This window comes from Numida meleagris, chromosome 10, assembly GCF_002078875.1.
Source record: "Numida meleagris isolate 19003 breed g44 Domestic line chromosome 10, NumMel1.0, whole genome shotgun sequence".
Classification (NCBI taxonomy): Eukaryota; Metazoa; Chordata; class Aves; order Galliformes; family Numididae; genus Numida; species Numida meleagris.
The window spans coordinates 18,713,953-18,734,905 of record NC_034418.1 but is presented as its reverse complement, the minus strand read 5'-3'; the positions used below and the strand labels follow the sequence as shown (position 1 = coordinate 18,734,905).

The window sequence follows — 20,953 nt, the reverse complement described above, 5'->3', positions numbered from 1 at the left end:
CCCGGCCCCGGCCTTACCCGCGCCGTCGCGCCGCAGGCGTGGATGAGAACGGGGACCCGGTGAGCTGGGAGGCGACGGGCTGGGCTGCCCGCATCGCGCAGCACGAGATGGACCACCTGGACGGCGTGCTCTTCATCGACCGCATGGACAGCCGCACCTTCGCCAACACCACCTGGAGCCAGCTCCTCGACTGAGCGCGGCGGAGATGGAAGCCCGGCAGCGATACCGCACTCTGGGATGTGGCTGCAGCCCCGACCTGCCCGTTGGAGCCAGCCTCGGAGCTTCTTTTCTCGGTCTGGGAAAAGGGGCTGTGCAGGAGGTGACGGCTCTCCTGCAGCACCTGGACCGTGGGAGGGGAAGGGGCTGGGAGCTGCAGGCTGCTGGGCCTGGAGAGAAGCAAGGAGGGGCCCAGCTCCCAGAGGCCCTTACAGAACGTGCTCCTTGTGGAGGGCTGCTCTGCACACCCCGAGGGCCCTGCACAGTACCCTGTAGCAGGCAAGGGACTGCAGGAGCTCGGGGAGGGGGCATTCCCAACACTGGGCCCCCCCATGCCCTCAAAGCCTTGCCGTGGGGCAGCTGTGCCTCAGGGAGGGGCTAGGCACTGGCTGAAGCTTTCGGATTGTTTTTATTTTCATATAAACAAGACAGAACCCAAAGCAGCATTAATTTAAAAAATAAAAAAAAGAGCAGGAAGAAGAGTGGGGAGCAGAGGAGCGCTGGGGCACCTCCGTTAATGTCGGCCCTGCCAGGGCAGCATGCCCCTGTCCCTGCCCGGTGCTGAAGTGAGATGGGTTGGGTTGTGAGCTGCAGATGAACCTGTTTGGCACGGCCGCCTGCCTGGGAGCAGCAGTGCCCCACCATCCACCACGGCCCTTAACCTTCCTGCCCAAAGTCCTCTGTGAACTTCTTCACTTTCAGGAGATCCTCGGTGTTCACGGTGGGGCGGGTGGTGGCCAGGGAGCGCAGCATGTCCGACTGCAATACAGAGCGGGCGGCAGCTCAGACAGGGAGGTTGGGGGGATGGCAACACGCTGGGGACATGCTCATCCCTAGGGTGCTGCCACCGGGCAGGCGATGCCCCCAGAGGGGCTGGGGAGGGCACCAGCACCCAGCTGCCATGTGCCTGCACCAGGCCCTGAGGCAGGTGGCGGCTCTGGAGGAGGCAGGGGAACCGGTAGGGCCGGGGCAGCAGCATTGCTGTGCTGGGGATGGGCCTAAACGCAGCAGGATCTGATGACTATTGGTCGCCGCACTCACCATGCAGACGATGGGCTCCATCAGCTTGTCACTGGGCACCTCCATCCAGGTCATCTCGGTGGCACCCGGGTCCCCAGGCGAGCATGGCGTCAGGAGGTCATCCACCAGAAGGTTGGGGTTGGTGCGGGAGGGACCGCGGACCTGGCGGAGGCAGGCAGTGCTGCAACACAGCCGCGCTGCCCATCCCTTCAGCAGCACAGCCACTGGCGCCCAACTCACCTTCTTGAAGTGCGTAGCTGACTGCACCTTGCGGACGGGCTGCATCAGGGCATCACGCACGATGATGCTGATGTCAGCCCCGGAGTAGCCATCCGTCTTCCGTGCCAGCTCATGGATGTCGGCCTCCGTCAGAGAGTGTGGGGTGTTGCCCAGGTGCAGTTTGAACATCTGGGCCCGGGCTGCCTCCTCAGGCAGTGGGATGTAAATGCGCTTCTCAAACCTGAGTGTGGCACAGGTGGGCATGGGTGAGCAGCTGTGTTCCCCACCAGGCTGGCCCTGCGCTGCCAAACCTCATAGCAATGCCAGGTGCGGTGCAGTGCTGTGGTTTTGGGCACTGCAGAGCGATCGTGTCCTGCTTACCTCCTCCTGATGGCCGAGTCCAGCACCCAGGGGATGTTGGTGGCACCGAGCACCAGGATTCCATCACTGCTGTTGCCCACACCTGCCCAGAGAAACAGCAGGGGAGACACTTTAGAGCCATCCCCAAAGGGGATCGCTGCTTCACCCAAACCCATCCCATCCCATGTTCTCTACCAAAGGGTGTCCACGCCCCAGGCAGCTCATCCTGCCGGGGGAAGCTCCACTCACCCTGCATCTGCACCAGGAACTCTGTCTTGATGCGCCGTGCTGCCTCGCTCTCATTCTCATTGCGGGAGCCGCACAGTGAGTCCACCTCATCGATGAAGATGATGGAGGGTTTGTGCTGCCTTGCCAGCTCAAAGAGGTTCTTCACTAGCCTGGGCACAAAGACAAGGGGTGGGTGTCCCCACCCAGAGCCCCAGGCGAGGAACCACAGTCCCACTCTGCCCACCCGCAGAGGGGCACAAGCCCTACGCACCACTGCTTCCTCCTGCCCCCGCCTACCCCGGAGCCCTGTGCTGGCACCAAGGAGGGGAACACGGTGCACAGAGAGCAGCCACCCCCTGGGCAGCCATCCCTTGGCCAGCCTGCAGCCCCGGTAACACCTTACTTCTCACTCTCTCCCAGCCACTTTGACATCAGGTCCGAGGATGACACGGAGAAGAAAGTGGAGTTGTTGGCCTCAGTGGCCACGGCCTTGGCCAAGTAGGACTTCCCAGTGCCAGGAGGCCCAAAGAGCAGGATCCCTCGCCAGGGCGTCCGTTTCCCTGCGACAGAGCCCAGCGTCAAAGCTTCTCCTGCACTGCACAAACTGGATCTGTGCAGGGACCTCGGGCCAGCAGGGACACATGTCCCTTCTGCTCTGGGTCATCTCCCTGCATCACCTCCACCACAGCTCACAGCTGCCGCCCCTTGTCGTGGGGCATGAGGCCCCTCTCCATGGCCAAGCATCAGCCTTGGTGCTGCCAGTGACCCTCACCAGTAAATAAGTGCGGGAACTTGATGGGCAGGATCACGGCTTCCTTCAGGGCCTCCTTGGCTCCCTCCAGGCCAGCCACATCACTCCACCGCACATTGGGCTTCTCCATCATGATGGCACCTGCAGGGCAGAGATGAGAACTGGAGCCCACAGCTCTGCCCCCACCACACCCCTACCCAGCCAAGATGATCCAACCCCTCGGCACAAAGCACAGTCCTGGCTACCAATTCCAGTAGTGCCCCCAGGGCACCACTCTCTGAGAGACCTCCCTCCAGCCGAGCACCACCGCTGTGCCCACCACAGCCCCTCACCCATCAGCTGCTCCTGCAGTTTCTTCTTCTCCGGATTCTCGCCCTCGCTGTCACTGTCGCTCCTGGAGAGAGGGGACAGGGAAGCGGTCACAGTGGCCGTGCCGTGCCCCGGGCCCCGCCGGGAGGGGGGCAGCCCCCACGCACCCCTTGTTGTCATTCTGCGCCTCCTTGACGGGCCGCTTGCCCTGCTTCTCTTTGCTGCGCAGGTACTCCTTCAGCTTCTCGGCCCGGTCCAGGTACTGCTTGCACTTGGCGCGGATGCTCTCCTTGGCCTTGTCGCTGTGCGCCTCATCTGCACAGAGTCCCCCGGTTGTCACCATCAGCCCCCACAGCCCCGCACCCCCCGCGCCCCCCGCTCACATTTGATGGCGTGCAGGAAGTACTCCACGGCGTGCTGGTACAGCCGCAGCGCCTCCTCGTAGTTCTTGGCCTTGTCCTCCTCGGTGGCTTTGGTCACCAGGTCGATGGCTTTCTGCGGGGGGACGCGGCGCCCTGAGCCCGGCGCCAGGCCCGGCCCCACCGAGCGCGGCCCGCCCCGCCCCACAGCCGGGCCCGCTCAACGGGGCAGGCCGGGCCCTCCCGGCGCGGCCCGGCGGGGCGGTTGGAAGCCAGGCCCGGGCGGCGGGCGCGACGCCGTACCTGCAGGGTGGGCGTCGTTGTCATCTCATCGCCCGGTGGCGGCCGCAGCTGGAGCGGCCCGGCCCGGCGGCGGCGACGGGGGCCCGCGGGACCGCCCCGACTGCGGCTGTGCGCGGCGGCTGCAGCGCCCCCTGGCGGCGCCCGCCGGTACAGCAGGCGTGGGGCGGGGCCTCCTCTGGACACGCCCACCCGTGACGCCCCGCCCACACGACTCGCGCGTGCGTACACTGTGCAGACTCAGTGCGTAGCGCGGGTGCGTGTGTGCGCGTGTGTGTGATGCGTTCGGACCCGCACAGCGACGCGGGACGTACGCGTGCACACACAGCTTACATCGTGTATGGACACAGAGTGGATATGCCACACACAGAGCACACATACCGCACACACACACACACCGTGCCCCATGCTCCATACGTAGCACACTGGCTATAGGCTCTTTAGCAGGCACAGGTGTGGAGGAGAGCAGCGATGCAGCTCTGTGTGCTGCACAGCTCGGGGCTGGGAATGATAACACCCAGTCCCTGCGGTGAGGGCCAGAGAAGGGCTGCTGGAGATGTGGTGGTCGGGGGCTGAGTGGGGCAGAGCGACCGCAAAATGAGGGAGTGCTCTGTTCTTGGTGAAGACAGCAAAGCCACTGCCCGGGGCTTCCAGAGGGCAGAACTTGGTGCATTTGGGACTTCTGTTGGGAGAATCCCTTGGGAGTCAGGGCTGGAGGGCAGAGTGCTGCATACACATGCACACGCAGCTTACATTGCATATATGCCCAGAGTGTATATACCACACACACACACAGTGTACCAACCCAATATATACGCTGTGTATACACCATATAAATAGTGTGTGTATATGTATATAGGGTTATGTATACTCTGCATGTATGGTATGTACAGCGTGTATGTGTATACATACTATATGCATGTACAGTATGTATGTATACATCTACATACGTATACGAATGTATATTGTACACACACGCTACGTATCATACACAGTGCACGCTCCCTGTCTGCACTGGCATGCACTGCACCTACATACGCAGCGCACACAGCCCACGCACACAAAACATAGCACGTGTGTGTACCCGCACACACCTATACAAAAACATACAGCACATATCTACTGCACGTGCACTGTGCGTGCACTACGTGTGCATATATGCAGTCTGGACAGGGCCCACGTGCACACAGCGCATGCCACCCGCACGGCACACGTTCCACGCGTGTGCAGCCCCACGCACAGCCGCTCCCGCCGCGGTGCCGATCACAAACCCCACACCAGGCCGTTTTGTATAAATAGCGATTTACAAAGAGTACAAAAATAGAAGGGGCTGCGCTGGGTGGGGGGCTCTGCACCCCTCGGTAACCCCGGCACAGCCCATGGGAAGCAGAAACGTTTGCGGAGGAGTTGGGCTGGGGCACAGCAGGGACCCCCAGCACTGAGCACCTGTCCCTGTGCCAGGGAAGAGGTAAAGTACAAAAAGCGAAAGTGCATTGATCTACATGTCCCTCCCCAAAACCACGGGGCCCACAGGGGTCCCGCTGTGCCCCCAGCCCAGGCAGGGAACAGCATTTGTTTGCAGGCTCTGAGAGTTTGGGGAGCCCCCACCCTGTGTTTGTGGCATGGCAGGAACCAAGCCCCCTGCCCATACCAATGTCACGGGGCCAGGTCCCGGCATCCCCCTGAGTGCCCACATTTTTAAGACGAGACTCCCCAAGGAGGACAAACGGTGCCCAACACAGTCCCACTCCAGGGAGGAACACACAGTGAAGCCCCTGGGGGGGAGCAGTGGCCCCGCTGCAAGGCACAGGTGGTGAGATTGGAGATGGCTTTTGGGGCCGGGCAATAACACTGAGCCCCCCCTGAGCCACAGGAGGGGAGCCCCCACCCCAAGGCACGGGTGTAGCAGGCGGTGGTGGGGGCTCCATGGTTTCCCGGCTGTTTTGTGTTGTGGAGGCAGCTGGGGGGGCCGGGGCCGTCACCTACACCAGCAGCCCCATGCGGGTGACTTTGGCTGAGAGGAAGGTGTGCAGCACGAAGACAATGGGCTTGGGGCAGGAGTGCAGGTCCAGCGCCTGTGGAGGGAAAGGGAGAATGGTGTCACAGCATGGGGGCAGCCCAAGTCCCAGGGGATGCCGGGATGGGGGACCCTCCTCACCAGTTCCCCTTCTGGGCCCCCGAAGTCCAGATAGAGGGTCCTGATGCCATCGTCCGCCGACATCTTCAGCTTTTCATAGGGGTAGCGGTAGAGGACGCTGCCACCCGCTTCATCGCGGCAGATGGTGAAGCCGCCCTCATAGTGAATGCAGAGCTTCACCTCCTGCCCGGCCAGCGTGCAGCCTGCAGGCACATGCGTGGCTTTGGTTTCATCTCCAGCACCTGGCTACAGTCACCCCCAGACACCCCAAAATCACCCCCAGCAGTGGAGGAGGCAGAGATGCCATCATGCAGCATGCCATCATCACTGCCAGGGACTCCCCATCCCTTGGGCAGAGCCCCAGTGCCGGTGCGCACTCACCCACGGACACCTCCTTGATGAGCTCGGCGGCGGCGTGGCAGCCCTGCACCAGCACCCGCGTCCAGCAGGACAGGTCGCGGTGCGTCTCCACGCGGAAGACGTGCATCTCGATGCCCTGCCGCGAGCCCGTCCGCGTGGCGAAGGTCAGCTCGGAGCCCAGCGAGGGCGAGCGGCGGCCCGAGCCTGAGTGCACCAACCTGGGGACGGGAGGGAACGTTGGTGCTGCATCCCACAAGTGGGGACGGCTCCTGTGGGAGTCCCCATCCCGGTACCTGGTGGCCACCAGCGGGTAGCTGTGGCACGGTGAGGCCCACGCATCGCGCGTCCAGGGCATGGCGTCGTACAGCAGCAGGTCCTTCTCCGTCACCGCCATCAGCACTGGCCGCCACTGCTGCCGCCCGCCGTCCAGCCGCGCCTGATGGACATGGAGAACAGTGACGGGGCAGCTCCAGCCACCACCGCCCCAGCATCACGGTGCCACCCGGGGATGGCATCCCGCAGTACACAGACCCATACCTGCTCTGCCAGCCACGCGACGTGCTTCACCTCCCGGCCCCCGGCACTGCCACCCAGCGCGGCATTGAGCTCGGCCAGCACCTGCGGCAGCAGCGCCGTGATGTTGGCATGCAGCGCCGTGAACCAGGAGTGTGCGGTGGCCGTGTCCTTGCAGCGCAGGATCAGTGTGTTCCTGCTGTCCGGCGAGTGCAGCTCGATCAGCCTGCGGGGATACGGGGCGCTGGGACGGGGCCAGCCCGGCTGCGGGCACGCTGCCAGCAGTGGGGCCGGGATGGGGGCACGGCGTAGCCTGGGCCATGTGCCAAGCGCTTCCCGATCGCCACCGCCCGCTCACCGGTTCTCCAGGTCGGGCATGCTGAGGTTCCGTGCAGCAAAGCACATCTTCAATGGGATGACCTTGCGGTCACGGGTCCCGTGGTGCTGGGGCGAGCCTGAGTCCTCGCTGCCACTCAGGCTGGGCGACTGCGGGGCCGCCCCCTCCCAGGGCAGGTCCGACACCAGCGACGGCTTCTTCATGTAGGGCGTCACCTCCCGCATGAACTTCACTGCGGACAGAGGGGATCGGTGTTAGGATGAGGGGAAGAGGGGTCACGTGGGGCCACACCAGCCCCGACCCCTACCAAGAGCCAGAGGCACACGGGGCCCATCCCGGTATCACTGGGACATGAGGATCGGAAGGGCCTGGCGGCGCGGCACAATGGCGCGGGTGGGAGGTCAGCCCGCAGCCCATCCTGCCCACCCTGCCGCATGCTGAGGCCAAGTTTCCAGCGCCGTGGGCGATCACAGCCCCAGGACGGTGCCTGCAGCCAGGATGTCCCGGCCCCGCGCTCCTCTCCGGGCTGGGAGGAAGGAAGGACACATCGCTCCAGGTCTCCAGGGACCATCCCTCCCCAAACACATGGTAGGCGTCAGGACGCCAAAACCCTTCACTCGCTGAGTGCTGTCCCCGTCACCACGCTGCTCCCCGCTGTCACGCTCGGGGACAGCCAACACAATGCATTCCAGATGCCGGGAGAGCTGCGTGCCAGAGCACAGAGCAGGGGGTGACGCCGAGTAGTGGGCATGCGGCCGAGCCAGAGCTGAGCCCCCTCAACAGGGAGGGAACAGCCACGGGGCAGTGCAGAATTAAAGTGAAAAAACCAGCGAGTAAGCTGTAATCTGCTGTGAAACACAGCTGTGAAGCATGGCTCCCTGCAGGCAGGGAGTCGGTGCGAGGCCGTGGTGGGAGCTCCGCGGGGCGCCCGGCAGTGCTGCTGAGCCGGCACACAGCTGGAGGGGATGCACTGCCCTTGCTGCAGGCACCAGGAGATAATATTAGCTCCCGCCGCGCTTATCCCCGGATTACGCCTTCCCCACGCACCTCTAATCCCCACGGGCAGAGCAGTGCCTGGGGTGGATGGCTGTGGACAGGGGCTCGGGCGGCGGCAGCCCCCGAGGCGGCTCACAGCTGGCGGCCAGATGTTGGCAGCCTGCGGCTGAGGCTGGGGATGGAGAGCAAAGCGCTGGGGCTGCTGCTCCCTGCCCGGGAAGGAGCCCTTTGTGCTCTGAGCCACGGTGCTGGCACTGAGCGGCAGAGGCCACCACTTCCCCAAAACCCCCTGGGCGGGCTTCCAACCCCAAAGGGGGGAGCTGCTGGACACACCATGAGCTTCATCCCCAGCTCCCCTGGTTTGCACAGGGCACCCTGCAATCCTTGGGGAACCTGTGCAGCACCAGCTGTGCAACCACAATGTTCCAAACGTTTGGGTGGGTGGCGTTGGTGCTACCAACCTGGTGGCTTGCCCGCCCCTGCCGTGGCCAGGGCAGTACACACAGATGCTGCACAACCCTGGCCATTGCAGGAAACGCACCCCAGCACCAGAATACAGCCTTGAGATGCTGCTGGGGGCAGTGCCCGAGGCAGGGGGCAGGCATGGAGCCACCGTCCCAGCGCGGTGCAGTCAGCTGAGCTCCATCCCAGCACGACTGTCATGGCACAGCACAGCACAGCACAGCACAGCACGCCTACATGCTCACCACAAAGGAAACCCAGCACTGCTGCACCCTCACAGCTCACTGCAGGAAGGCGGCTGCACCCTGGGCTCACCCACAGGGCTCTCACTGTGACCCAGACCCCCACTCGGCGCCCAGCACTGCCAGCCCCCTCCCACCGCCACCAGAGTGGTTCCTCCACCCATGCGTACGGGTTTCCTCTCGCAGCCCTTCTTCCTCTTTCCACCTCCCTGCCCGGTGCAGAGCTGCCTGTGGGCCCAGAGCTCAGCTCCCAGCTCCCACTCAGGACAGGGCAGGGGTTTGTTCCGCTGTGCTGATGGCACCAGGAAGATGGCACCCAGCACAGGTGCCTGCAAGTGAAGCCCAGGGCTGGAGAGCAGGCACGGGGCTCAGTGCCAGTGCTCCTGGCACCGCAGTCCCCAGCTGGCCAGGGTACCCAATCCACATCCATGGGGCGACGCTGTCCGCCCCTGCGTGCTCTTCCCAGCCCCAAATGTGGCAATGTCAGGGCTCCTGAGGGGCAGGACCAGAAGGCACAGCAGGAGCCACGACGGTGAATCCAGCACAGGACAGCCAGGAGATAAGTCTACATCTGCTCAGCCAAAGCCAAAAGCCACTGAGTGTGGGCTGGGTGGTAATGCGGGAGCCCTGCACCGAGGCATTGCCACCCTGCCTGTCCCCTGCTCGTCCCCTCCTTGTCCCCCGGTGCCCTGGAGCCAGCGGGGGCAGCTGAGCCACACAAATCCGCGCACGCCCTCGCACCGGCACGCGGCCCCGGTGGACATCAGGACGGGACGTGGGGGTGGCACCGTGCTGACACCGGTGGTACCGGTGGCACCAGCAGCGCCGCACCGGCAGGTCCTGCCCCAGCTTGCCGGGAACAGGTCGGGCAGGAACCGGTGCACCGCGGGCACTGAGCCCCGCGCAGGGAATCAGGGTGGGCACCGCGGGGAGCACCGCCGGGCCCGGGGCACCGCCGCCACCCCCAGGGGCACGGGGCCGGAGGTGACACAGCAGCAGGGAGCGGGCTCCGTCGTGGCCGACCCCGTCCCCCACCGAGCTGTGCGAGGATGCCACAGGGAGCGGGGCCGGGGACGAGCGAGGGAGAGGCGAGCGGGGCCGGGGGGCGCGGTGACGGGGGAGGAGGGCACCCCGGGGTGGGGAGCGGGACGGGGCGGAGGGGGGGGGCGCGGGGCCGGTACCTTCCAGGATCACCTCCCTCCCGGCGCGCTTCAGCGCCTGCACGGCCTGGTCGTGGGTGGCGTCGCGGAGGTCCACGCCGTTCACCGCCAGGATGGCATCGCCGAGCCGCAACGCGCCGCTGCGCTCCGCCGCCAGCCCCGGGAAGATGCGGGAGATGAGCACGGGCATGCGGTTCTCGCGGCCGCCCTTGATGCTGATGCCGAGCCCGCCCGCCTCCGCCTTCACCACCCGCACTCGCCGCACGCAGCCGGGCACGGCCGCCTCCGCGCCGCCCCACTCGCCGCCGCCGTTGGCCACGCCGTTGAGCCCCGGGGCCGGTTCGCCGGGCTCGGCCGTGAGGCTCAGCGCCTCTCCGCTCAGTTCGGCCGCCACCCGCACCCAGCGCTCCCGCAGCAGCAGCTCCAGCAGCCCCGCCTTGGAGGCGCGCGTCCACACGGCCATGCCGCCGCCGCCGCCGCCGCCGCGCCGCTCCGCCCCGCCCCGCCCCGGGCCCCGCCGCGAGGACACGCCCCCCGCCCGCATGGCGGGGCGCTATTGGCTGTGCGCGCCGAGGGGGGCGGGGCGAGGGGAGCTTCCCGCGTTCCCATTGGCGGGAGGGGGAGGCGGCGGCAGGGCAGCGCGGCGCGGGCAGGGACTCGGGGTTGGGAGGGGCTCGGTGCTCCAGTAAGGACGAGGCGCGGGGCCGCGGCGTGGGAACAGCGCGTTTATTGACACGGCCGGGACTAAGTGCCGAACTTCTTCTGCTGCACGGGCGGCGGTAACTGCGCGCTGATGTCCAGGGCGGGCCGCTCCACCGTCACCAGGCAGCGCTCGTCCAGCAGGTCCACGAACAGCAGCGGCTGCGGACACAACGGGGTGAGCACGGGGAACCCGGCGGAGCCCCGCGGGGAGCGGTGCCGGGGTGCTCCCGGGGATGGGATGCACGCAGGGGCCCAGCCGCCCACCTGGAACTTCTTGCAGATCTTGAAGGCGTGGAGCTGCCGCTGCCGGGCGGGCTCTGCGAGCTGCTTCAGGGCGCTCTGGTTCACCAGCAGGGCGTTGTTGTCGGGCAGGGGCTGCGGGCACAGCCGGTGTGAGCGCTGCAGCCCAAGCACCAAGCCCGGTGCCCACCCCCTGCAGCACTGCACCCCCCCGCCCTTCCCTTCGTGCCAGCACGAGCAGCCCCCGTGGAGCATGCTCCAGCAGCACCCTTCTCAGCTCACCAGGGACTTGTCGAGGACACAGAACATGTAGACATCGTGCAGCAGGATCTGCGAGGCGTTCTTGGGGTTGAAGGCGATGTGGGTGATGGGCGAGTCCCTCTCCAGCCAGAGCCTGTGCAGCCCCCTGTTCTGCACCATGCGGCTCCAGGCCGTGTACTGCTTCTCAGGGATGCTGAACTCAAAGAGCTGTGGGGCACGAGAGGGGATGGGTCCCCACTATCAGCCCAGCGCCAGCACAAAGCCGGACCCGAGCAGCACAAGGCTGCCACAGGCACAGCTCCCACCTGCTGGTCCGAGTAGGTGATAACGAGGTTGTTGGTGGCTGGGTGGATGGCGAGGGCTGTCACTGCGCAGCTGTAGGTGGGCACCGTGCAGTGGTGCTGAAAGGCAGAAGGACAACACTCTGCCCTACGTGTCCTCTGCCACCCCCCGGGACCTCCCTCAGTGCCCGGCTCTAGGGACACCGCAGGGGGCCCCACACACAGCCCTGCCCGTACCTTGAAGTGTTTCAGGCTGTAGACATGCACCTCCCAGTCCCCGCTGACCGCAGCCAGCCAGTTCCCATCAGCGCTCGACGCCAGCAGGTAGACAGCTTCCCGGGTCCCTGAACAACACCGCACACAAATGCTACAGACACAAGAATCTCTTATACCACCCCAAAGTGTCCCAGCCCTAGGGCAGCATCCTCAGCCATGTGCCCACATTGGCCCCGGTGCCCGCTCCCCACCTGCAGGCGGGCGCAGTGTCTGCAGGTGTTTGCAGCCCCCCGGTTCCAGCAGCTGCACCACATGGACAGAGCCTTTGTCGGAGGCGATGAAGAGTCTGCCCGAGTCAGAAGAGCACTGCAGCTGGTAGGCTGGGAGCAGCAGCTTGGGCACGCCAGGGACCTTGCAGGGAGAGAAGGCAGCACCGGCAGTCACACTGCTGATGAGCAGCTCCGCTGCTGCTCCTGACCCATGCACTGTGCCACCAGCAGCCCCAGCTCCCCGTGAACCCTCCCGACCCCCACCTTCTTGACGCTGATGCTGTCGCCCTCGTGCTGCACGTGGTAGAGATGGAAGCGAGAGGCAGTGCTGTAGGCGATCCAGCTGCCGCAGGGTGAGACGCAGCTGCAGTAGATGTGCTCAGGACCCTGGGGATGTGGAGGTGCTGAGTGGGGTCCACAGAGCCTCCTCGGCAGCTGCTGGCACCCACAGCTTGGCCATCGGAGGAAGCAGAGCTGCCAGGCACAGGTGCCAGCCCCAGTTCAGCCTTACCTTGCTCTTGAGCTGCAGGAGGTGCTCTGGCATGCGGCTCACGGGAAGGACCTCTCCATCCTTTCCTGGGGAGACAACCAAGCATCAGCAACAGCAGAAACCACACAGCTCCTGGTGAGTGTCACAGGGGGCCCAGGGGGAGTGGTGCCAGACACCAGGAGGGACCCAGACCCTTCCCCAGCCATTTCAAGACTGAGCTGCCCAGGGCACCATCCAGTTCAGCAGGAAGAGTATGTTGCCAGCAGCACCATGGCCCTGCACTGTGCTAGGTAACACAGCCATAAGCAGAGCTGGGCTGCACCACTCCTCTGCTGCCCCAGCAGCTTGCCCCCTGCAGTCCTGCAGACACTGCCCCAGGATTAAATACAGAGGTCTGTACCCAACAGCCACCCACAGATGTACCAGTTTTATTAGTAGAGCCAAGTCTCCAGAGCTCCAGGTGCTGGGAGAACTGGAAAAGGAGGAGCCGGGCTTTCCTGGCACAGGAGACGAGGCGTCGCTGCAGGCAGAAATGGGCACGTTGTCATGGACCACAGCCTGGGAGAAAGGGGCGGGCCAAAGCCGCAATGGCTTGGGCTGCCGGGGAGGAACAGCTCAGTTCTGAGGGATGAGAACCAGGAGGGAGCCGCAACAGGACCAGCAGGACAGGCTTATCAACTCCACTCTCCATCTCACTGCATTACAAGAGCCCGCTGGCATGCCAGGGCCAGGAGGGGACCCAGCAGGGCAGGCAGGGCCTGGCTGCTCCCACAGAGCTCACCTCGTGCCCCCAGGAGCTGCCACGGGACCCTGCTTAGAGCCACACTCACGTGGGGAAGTGTGAATTTCCGCAGCGCTGCATCGTAGCTCTTCTTCTGCACCTTCTCCATGAGCGGGCGGATCACCAGCTGGGCATCCAGGCCTTGAAACCAAGTGGAGCTCAGACAAGCAGCTATTGGAGGGGAGGGGGACACCACCCATCGAGTTTCCCCTTGCAGCCCCCACCTCCAGAGATGAGAGCCGTCGGGCTGTGCACCACAGCTCGCACGTCGTGGGTGTGATGTTGGAATGGCTTTGTCTTCACCCAGCGCTTCTCCTGGCTGCCCACCTTCACCGGCAGCAGCTGCAACTGGTAGGTGGCCCCCGCTGAGGTGCCCACCACGATGCTGTCTTCCTTCTGGAGAGAAAGAGAGAGCTGTGACTGACAGGGCACAGCAATGGACACCACCTGGGTGTTGGCACTGCAGTCCCAGCCCATGGTGACCTCACCTCCGACACAGCCAGTGAGAGGACAGCTGAGGTGCTGACGGTGTGGGAGTCCTGCAGCGTCCCTCGCTCCCAGTCCCAGAACTGCACTCTTCCAAATGAGTCTGAGCTGACGACGGTGCCACTTGACAGGAAGGCGATGCCCCACACGACGCACTCACGCTTCTTGGACTTTGGCACATGATAGTTCACCATGATTCTCTGGGCGGTCCGTCCTGAGGTAGGGAAGGGTTGTTCAAGATGGGGAGAGAATAGGATGACCTCAGGCTCCTCACTTCATCCCTTCCCTGCATCCTGCACACTGCAGGACTCCCAGGCTGGGAGCTGTAGCGGTGCCAAGCAGATATCCCAAAGCATGGACTCGTGGCTGCTGAAGGTGGGCCACGACAGGGGGTAGTTCATTACCTGAGCGGACATCAAGCACACGAAGGAAGTCGATGGAACCGGCTGCCAGGTGGGTCCCCGAGGGGTGCCAGGAGAGGCACAGCACACGCCCTGTGGAGAAGGAAGCTCCAGGTGTGCATTGGGGCACCACAGCCTCTCGGTGACCAGGATGGCACACGGAGCAGACACGAGGATGGCCCTGCACAGCCCCCCACACTCACCTTTCTGCCGGTCCAGGTTCTTCTCGAACTGAACACCGCCAGGCACCACCTGGAAGAGCTTCACCGAGCCATCCTCACAGCCAATCTGTGGGGTGGGGAAGGATCAGCTCCTGGGGGTGGCAGCTCCTCTGCCACTGCAGAGCCCATCCCCGGTGTTGACCCATCCCCACTGCTTACCGCCAGTCGTGTGCCATCGTCGTTGGCAGCTATGCTCCAGATGGGTCCCCCGAAGCCATCGATAGCACGGGCTGGGCGCAGTTGCTCCAGGTCATACTCGGTGATGTCCCCGCTCAGGCCGGCCCCAAAGAGCCGCTCCCCCGCCGCCCAGCACAGCGCTTCCACCGAGCGCGCCTGGTGCCCGGGGATGGCCTAGGGGAGCAGGGCCCATTGCCACAGCCCTGTTTCACCTGCATCCCCACCGTCCCTAACCCCGCAATCCCTGGTTCCCTGCTGGTTCTCCTCACCAACAGCCTGGGCTGGATCCCCTGGTTCTCCCCTGTCACCCCACACCCTGGTTCCTCCTGAGTCCCTGTCACCAACCCGGGCTGGCTCTTCCTGGTAACCCCAAAGATCCCCATTGTCACACTACTAAGTTCCCCCCCCAAGTCCCCTACCACCACCCTGGCCCATTTCCTCCATTCACCCCCGGTTCCCCTCTCTCACCCCGTCCAGTTCTCCCCTCGGTTCCCTGCAGCCCCCAGCCCGGTCCTCCCCGCTCTCCCCCCATCCACCCCCCCATCATCCAGCCCCGTTCCCTCTTCCTGCCTTCCCCCATACTTCCCACCATCACCCGGCCCGGTCCTCCCCGATCTCTCCGCATTTCCCCGTGACCACGTATCCCCGTCCTCCCGGCTCCCACCCAGCTCGGTTCCCGACCGTCGCCCACCTTTTCCATGAAGTAATTGGCGGCGAAGTTGTACACCTCAACGGCGCCGTCGGTGCGGGCGAGCGCCAGGCGGCAGCCGCGGTGGTGGTAGGCCATGCAGCGCACGCCAGCGGGCACCAGCCCGAAGAACCGCACCCGGTGCACCTCAAATTCCCCCATCGCGGCTCCCGGCCCCGCTCCGCCCCGCCGGGCCCCACGTGCGGCGCCGCGCTCCCGGAAGCGGAAATGACCCCCCCATGCCCGGAAGCGGAAGTGCAGAGCAGAACGGCGGGAGATTCAGGTGTGCCGGGCGGTGAGAGCGGGACCGGGGATCAAGGCGGGCAGCACCCAGCCGGGCCAGCACTGCCGGGCCAGCACTGCCGGGCCGCTTGGGGGGCGACTGCGCTGCGGGCAAAGGGCTGCGTGCACGAGGAGGGCTGGGGATGTGGGTGGGGATGGGTGTCCAGGAGGCACGGGGGGGGCAGATGGAGTCAGCTGGGGGCAGTGAGGGTTTGGCGTACAGGGCTCTGGGCATAGAGGATTCGGTGGAGTGTGGGAATGGGGAGGAATTTAGAACGTGGGGGGGACATCAAGGCTTAGAGAGCAGCTGGATGCAATAGGGGGGATGTCGCTGGGGGCTCTGTGGATTTGGTGGGGCATGGGGGTTATGGAGGAGCTCAGTACATGGGAAGTAATTCAGGGCATGGAAGGGAAACCACAGCGCAAGGGGCAGGTGAATATAGTGAGGCTTTGGGGCATGGAGCTGGGGGTATGGGAACCTTGGGCGCAGCAGACTCACTGGGACAAAGAAAAGTGACATGGCACAGGGAACATGGGATAGTTCAGGGCACGGGTTTGAGGAGATGGGGGTCCCAATGCCACGCAGCAGCCTGAGGGTTTTTCCCTTCCCGTCCCCTTGCAGGGACGGCAGCTCTGCTGAGCCCACGCTATGGTGCAGGTCATCGTCTCCAGGTGAGTGCGGGCCTGGTCCTGCCATGCTTGGGTGCCCTGTGCCCAGTGGGTGACACCTCTCCTCTCCCTGGCAGTGCTGGTGCAGGCGGCCTGGAGCACTGGGTGCTGGTAGAGCTGCAGGGAGAGGTGGAGCCACGCGGTGGCGGTGCGCTGCCTGGGAGTCTGCTGGGAGACCTGCACTATACCCGTGAGGTGAGCAGCCCTCTTTGAGCCCGTGCTGTGGGGTGGTAGTGTCCTTGGAGCTGTCCTCACCCTACTCCTCCCACGCAGGGTGTCCCCGTGCTCATTGTGGGCCACCACATCCTCTACGGGAAGGTGGTACAGCTGGAGAAGCCCTTTGCTGTCCTGATGAAGCAGGCAGCCAACCCTGCAGGGACACACTACACTGTCACTGCCCTCATCAAGACCAAGCTGCTCTTCAAAACGCGGCCCAAGCCCATCATCACTAACGTGCCAAAGAAGGTGTGAGGACACAGACCTGCTGCCACGGGAGCAATGATGTCCCCTTGCTGTGACACTGCTTAGGACAGCTGGGACATGAACTCAGCGCCCACCTTAGGCAAGGTGCATCCTGCAGGGCCAGGCTGTGCCTCCACCAGGGACTGCACGTGACTGCCACCAGCACCGCCTCAAGCACCAGAACTCAGCTATGCAGCCGTGTACATCGTGCTGCCAGCTCTGCCTGTCCTCCTGCCTGTGCCAGGATGGCTTGGGCTCACTCTCAAGCTGGCTGCCACCCCATGTTCTTTCCTAAAGTCACCCCTGCAGCCAGCAGAGCTGCAGACAGGGTCTGCCTCCTCTGTTTTAGCACCTTCCCCCAAGTCTCCCCAAACCTGAGAGCCCATGTGGAGTTGGGCAGGGACGACACACCATCTTTTCTCTGTGCAAGTCTTTATTGTGTCAAATCCACCAGGATATAAAAAACAGACCTCTCAAAATATGAAAAAAAATATGGGTTAAAAAATAAATAGATTTACAAACAATCGGCAATAAAGTGTAAATACGAAAAGAGCTACAAAAGTCTTCTAAAAAATCCCATCTTAAATAAAAAGCCTGACTTATAGAAAGATTCTAGCCCTGAAAAGAGGGCCCAGGGGAGACGGCTGTGGGTAAATACCCAGGGGGACCCAGCAGGCAGGGAAAGGCTGGGAACTGGCTCTCCCTGCCCTCCTCTGCATGCCTGGGCCCAAAACCCAGCGCCTCCCCACTGTCTAGACGGATGCCAGGTTCCCTCCTTGCTTCCAGAGCTAGGGGGCAGAGGAGGGGCAGTGGAGAAGGCAGCTGGCATGGAGCCAATGGGACGTGGTTGGCTTTATGGGGCTGTGGGCTGGCCGGATCATCACCAACCCACGCTCTAGCCGACCCACAGCCCAGGTTTTCCTGCTTATGCCTGGGATGTGGGTACAAAAATGGGGTGCCAGTTTCTCTCCCTCCCCCCCCCCCACTCTCTTTGGCAAAGCACAACAGAGGAGCTGCCCCCCTGGGGCAGCCAGATCCCCAGAATGGAGCTGGAGGGAGCTGTGGATACGTGCCCGCACATACACAGCCATGGGGGGGGGGCTTTGGGGACATTCAGAGCTCCATGGGGAGAGAGCAGGGGATGCTGAGGCCCCGTGGGTGGGCCCAGCTGGCAGCACCAGCCAGTGGTGCCTGGCATTGGCACAGCACCTGAGGGACGTGGTGCCAATGTTGGCATGAAATCCAATTTCTGTCCCTAAATCATGGCAGGGAGGGGGCTGAGCCTGCAGCCAGCTCCTGCCCATGCAGGGGCTGCACAAGAATGGCGGGGAAAAAATCCTGGGGTGCAGCAACCCCAGCAGCATTGAGCATCACAGCTCAGCACCTGGCTGGACAAGTGCGGTCTTTCCTCCACAGTACCACAGGGGGACATCATGGGCCCCAGGAAAGCACCAAGAGATGGGGCCTACCGGAGTGGGGGGAGCCCAACCAGTGGAGCTCCCGCTGTGCCCTTGCACCAAGGCAGCGAAATGCTCAGCATGGCACAAGAAGGGACCCTGCAGCACCAAGGCTGTGCCAAGCACAGCTCTGGACAGACCCGGCGCAGCCGCTAGCACCCACCGGGCTGAGTCTTAGAGAAAACAACAACAATGAAAAAATAATTAAAAAGGAAAAAAAAAAAAAAAAAGAAAACAACCGCAATAAAAAAGCAAGATTTGATCACAAATGCTGACCTCAGGGTGCGCTCAGCGCTGCCGGATGCAGGGAGCAGCAGCCAGATGGCCACCGCTGGGTCAGCGCCAACTGCAAGGGGACCCATGGCGTCCTCACACCTCGGCAAAGACCAACCCGCACTGCTCCTGCCGCTTGCCGCAGCGCCGAGCCACAATGGCCAAGTAGAGTGTCAGCAGGGCCACCCAGTAGCAGGCGTAGAGGACGGCGCCCGAGATGAGGAAGGCCACCTCGGTGTCGCTGAGCAGGTCCTGGCTGTAGGCCGTGTAGGCCAGGCCGCCCAGCAGCACGGCCGCCCACACCGACACCGGCAGCAGCCCCACAAAGTTGACCACGATGGTGCGGCGCCCCGACGTGCCCCAGCCCGACTTGTTGATGGTGGCGATGGCGAACATCTTGGCGGGCAGCAGGCTGGACATGTAGAGCAGGGAGTAGAGGGAGACGAAGATCATCTCGGCGCTGCCACGCAGGAAGCAGGCGTAGGTGGCCTTGATGATGCCCACCAGCTGCACCGTCAGCAGGAAGAGGAGGATGTTCCAGATGCGCCCGCGGTAGAAGAGCTGGATGACGGTGGCGATGAGGAAGAAGGGGAAGAAGCCGGTCACCACCGATTCGTAGGTCATCCAGAGGTGGTGCTTGTGGAACCACAGCGCGTTGTAGAGCCACTCGCGGAAGTAGGACTTGCTCCAGCGGGTCTGCTGGTTGAGCCAGCGCAGGTAGCGCGTCGGCGTCTCCGTCAGGCAGCGGGAACGCGCCGTGTACTTGGTCTGGTAGCCCAGGCTGAGCACGCGGTTCGTGAGGTGCCGGTCGTCCCCAAAGCTGCACTTGGTGCCCAGGAAGGTCTGGTGGTACCAGTCCTCCAGGAACTGCTGCAGCAGCGCGTTGCGGTACATGCCCAGCGGGCCACTGATGCACTGCACGCAGCCGAAGTAGGACTGGCAGGCACGCTCCACGTTGAAGGCCATCCAGTACCGCACGCTGCTCAGGAAGGAGATCCACGAGTCGTACTTGTTCAGGATCTGCGGAGGAGATGGGGTCAGTGCCACTAATGCGAGCGTGGTGCCCCCGTGTACCCCCCCCCTGCCCCCCCCCACCGTACCTGGACATCGCCACCGACGCCGCCGACGCGAGGGTCGGCCTCCAGGATGCGGAGCATCTCGGCGGTGCAGGCGGGGTCCAGCACCGTGTCTGAGTCACACACCTGGGGGCAGAGGTAACGTCGAGCCCCGCTCCGCCGCCCACACGCGCCCGGCAGACGGCCCAGCCCCAGCCAGGCAAGCCCGAGCCACAGCCGGCGAGACGAGGCAGGGCCTGCAGAGCAGCGGGCGGTGAGGGGAGCGGAGCGCTCTGCAGTGCTGGACACCACTGCCCCAGGACACCCAGTCCAGGTCAAAGGCATCGCGGTGGGACACCCCAGCTGACCCCAACCCAAGCACAGGGCTCCGAGCCCCATGCGGTGCTGCAGTGTCCCCTGGGTGATACCTGCATGTTGCAGGAGATGCACCAAGGAGGTGACACGGATTGCACCCATGCAGCGCTGCACCCCATAAGTCCCCAGGTCACCCCACATGTCTCCCCCACCCCCCCAGACCCCACATCCACCTGGATGTAGTCCACGGAGTCTCCGAGCGCCCTGAAGGCCGTGTACATCACCTCGCGCTTCCCGCCCCACTTCTGCAGGATGCAGGAGTAGGTGGTGCCGCGCACCAGAGCCTGCACGCGGGCCAGCCCTTCCTGCAGCCCGGCCTCCGTCTCGCCCTCGCCCCGCGCGTGGAAGTTACTCCTCCAGACGTAGCTGCCCGCGCGCTCGGAGCCCATCACGTCGTGGAAGATGTCCAGCATGTAGGTGTCGTCGGGGCCGTTGCCGTCCACCACCATCACCACTTTGAGGTCGGGGAAGGCGATGCGCTTGACGGAGTGCAGGCACTTCTTCAGGTAGTCGGGATCCTCCTGGTAGGCGGCGATGCAGAGGGCCACCGAGCGGCCCAGCCGCACCGGCTGTCCCCCGGCCCGCATGCGCCGGTGCTCCAGGAAAGCAAAGAGGCTCTGGATGAAGAGGTGCAGCCCCAGGATGGCCCCGTAGAGCCCAAAGGAGAGGTAGTGCTTCTCCGTGTGGATGAACTGGTACCCAGTCACATAGGCGGCCAGGATGCCCCCCAGCACCGCCAGCGCGAAGAGGCTGGTCCCGACGACACGCAGCGCCGTGGAGAGGCTCACTGGCATCTGGGTGAGATGGGACAGTCAGGGCACGGCCGCCACCCAGGGGACAGCGCGATGCAGGCGCAGCGACCCGGTGGTCTCCCGGCCCATGTGCGCTTCATCCCCCTGCAGACATCGCTCTCGGGATTTCCCCACCCGCAGCCCTGCAGGGCCGGGCTGGAGGACAGGGAAGGGCACGGGGAAGACGGGCAGAGGGCTGACCCCGGGGGGGAGGCGCAGTCCCGGCACCCTCGGTCCTCGTACGGCGGGACCCCGCTCGGCCCCTCTCGGGTCCCCCACCCCAACCGCGGGACCGGGACAACGCCGCGGGGCCGGGGGAGCCCGGGGGTGCGGGAGCGGGCGGGGACGGGCAGCGCTTCCCGGGGGCTCCGCAGTGCTCCGCCGCTCCCGGTCCCCCCCCGCCCCGC

At 64.4% G+C, this 20,953-nt stretch overlaps 5 protein-coding genes across 7 annotated transcripts; 1 reads left to right on the top strand and 4 right to left on the bottom strand.

Annotated features, from left to right (window-relative positions):
- VPS4A (vacuolar protein sorting 4 homolog A) lies at positions 607-3,896 on the bottom strand. Its single transcript, XM_021408663.1, has 11 exons — positions 3,766-3,896; positions 3,487-3,598; positions 3,271-3,418; positions 3,127-3,188; positions 2,816-2,935; positions 2,447-2,603; positions 2,065-2,213; positions 1,837-1,918; positions 1,477-1,696; positions 1,258-1,398; positions 607-975 (listed from the first exon to the last, which is right to left on the bottom strand). The coding sequence occupies exons 1-11, from the start codon at positions 3,787-3,789 to the stop codon at positions 874-876; spliced, it is 1,317 nt and encodes a 438-aa protein (XP_021264338.1). The 5' UTR covers positions 3,790-3,896; the 3' UTR covers positions 607-873.
- SNTB2 (syntrophin beta 2) lies at positions 5,048-10,593 on the bottom strand. Its single transcript, XM_021408662.1, is given in 8 exon segments — positions 5,048-5,837; positions 5,921-6,102; positions 6,281-6,477; positions 6,553-6,695; positions 6,797-6,998; positions 7,131-7,341; positions 9,991-10,477; positions 10,480-10,593. Coding segments are annotated over 8 exon segments (1,614 nt in total). The 5' UTR covers positions 10,579-10,593; the 3' UTR covers positions 5,048-5,744.
- On the bottom strand, positions 10,681-15,427 carry UTP4 (UTP4, small subunit processome component). Its single transcript, XM_021408659.1, has 16 exons — positions 15,186-15,427; positions 14,477-14,668; positions 14,300-14,384; positions 14,100-14,189; positions 13,698-13,909; positions 13,434-13,605; positions 13,259-13,350; positions 12,852-12,948; positions 12,450-12,514; positions 12,203-12,325; positions 11,921-12,080; positions 11,691-11,797; positions 11,478-11,573; positions 11,194-11,379; positions 10,936-11,046; positions 10,681-10,830 (listed from the first exon to the last, which is right to left on the bottom strand). Exons 1-16 carry the CDS (start codon positions 15,342-15,344, stop codon positions 10,714-10,716), a joined length of 2,064 nt encoding a protein of 687 aa, XP_021264334.1. The 5' UTR covers positions 15,345-15,427; the 3' UTR covers positions 10,681-10,713.
- CHTF8 (chromosome transmission fidelity factor 8) lies at positions 15,401-17,147 on the top strand. 3 transcript variants are annotated; one of them, XM_021408664.1, is made up of 4 exons: positions 15,401-15,465; positions 16,087-16,136; positions 16,211-16,328; positions 16,407-17,147. In XM_021408664.1, exons 2-4 carry the CDS (start codon positions 16,114-16,116, stop codon positions 16,602-16,604), a joined length of 339 nt encoding a protein of 112 aa, XP_021264339.1. In that variant the 5' UTR covers positions 15,401-15,465; positions 16,087-16,113; the 3' UTR covers positions 16,605-17,147. The 3 variants fall into 3 exon arrangements, with proteins under 3 accessions (XP_021264339.1, XP_021264341.1, XP_021264340.1); XM_021408666.1 differs by having other exon boundaries at positions 15,450-15,477; XM_021408665.1 differs by lacking the exon at positions 15,401-15,465 and having other exon boundaries at positions 15,484-16,136.
- Positions 17,269-20,882, bottom strand: HAS3 (hyaluronan synthase 3). The gene is made up of 3 exons (XM_021408660.1): positions 19,929-20,882; positions 19,426-19,527; positions 17,269-19,345 (listed from the first exon to the last, which is right to left on the bottom strand). Exons 1-3 carry the CDS (start codon positions 20,547-20,549, stop codon positions 18,422-18,424), a joined length of 1,647 nt encoding a protein of 548 aa, XP_021264335.1. The 5' UTR covers positions 20,550-20,882; the 3' UTR covers positions 17,269-18,421.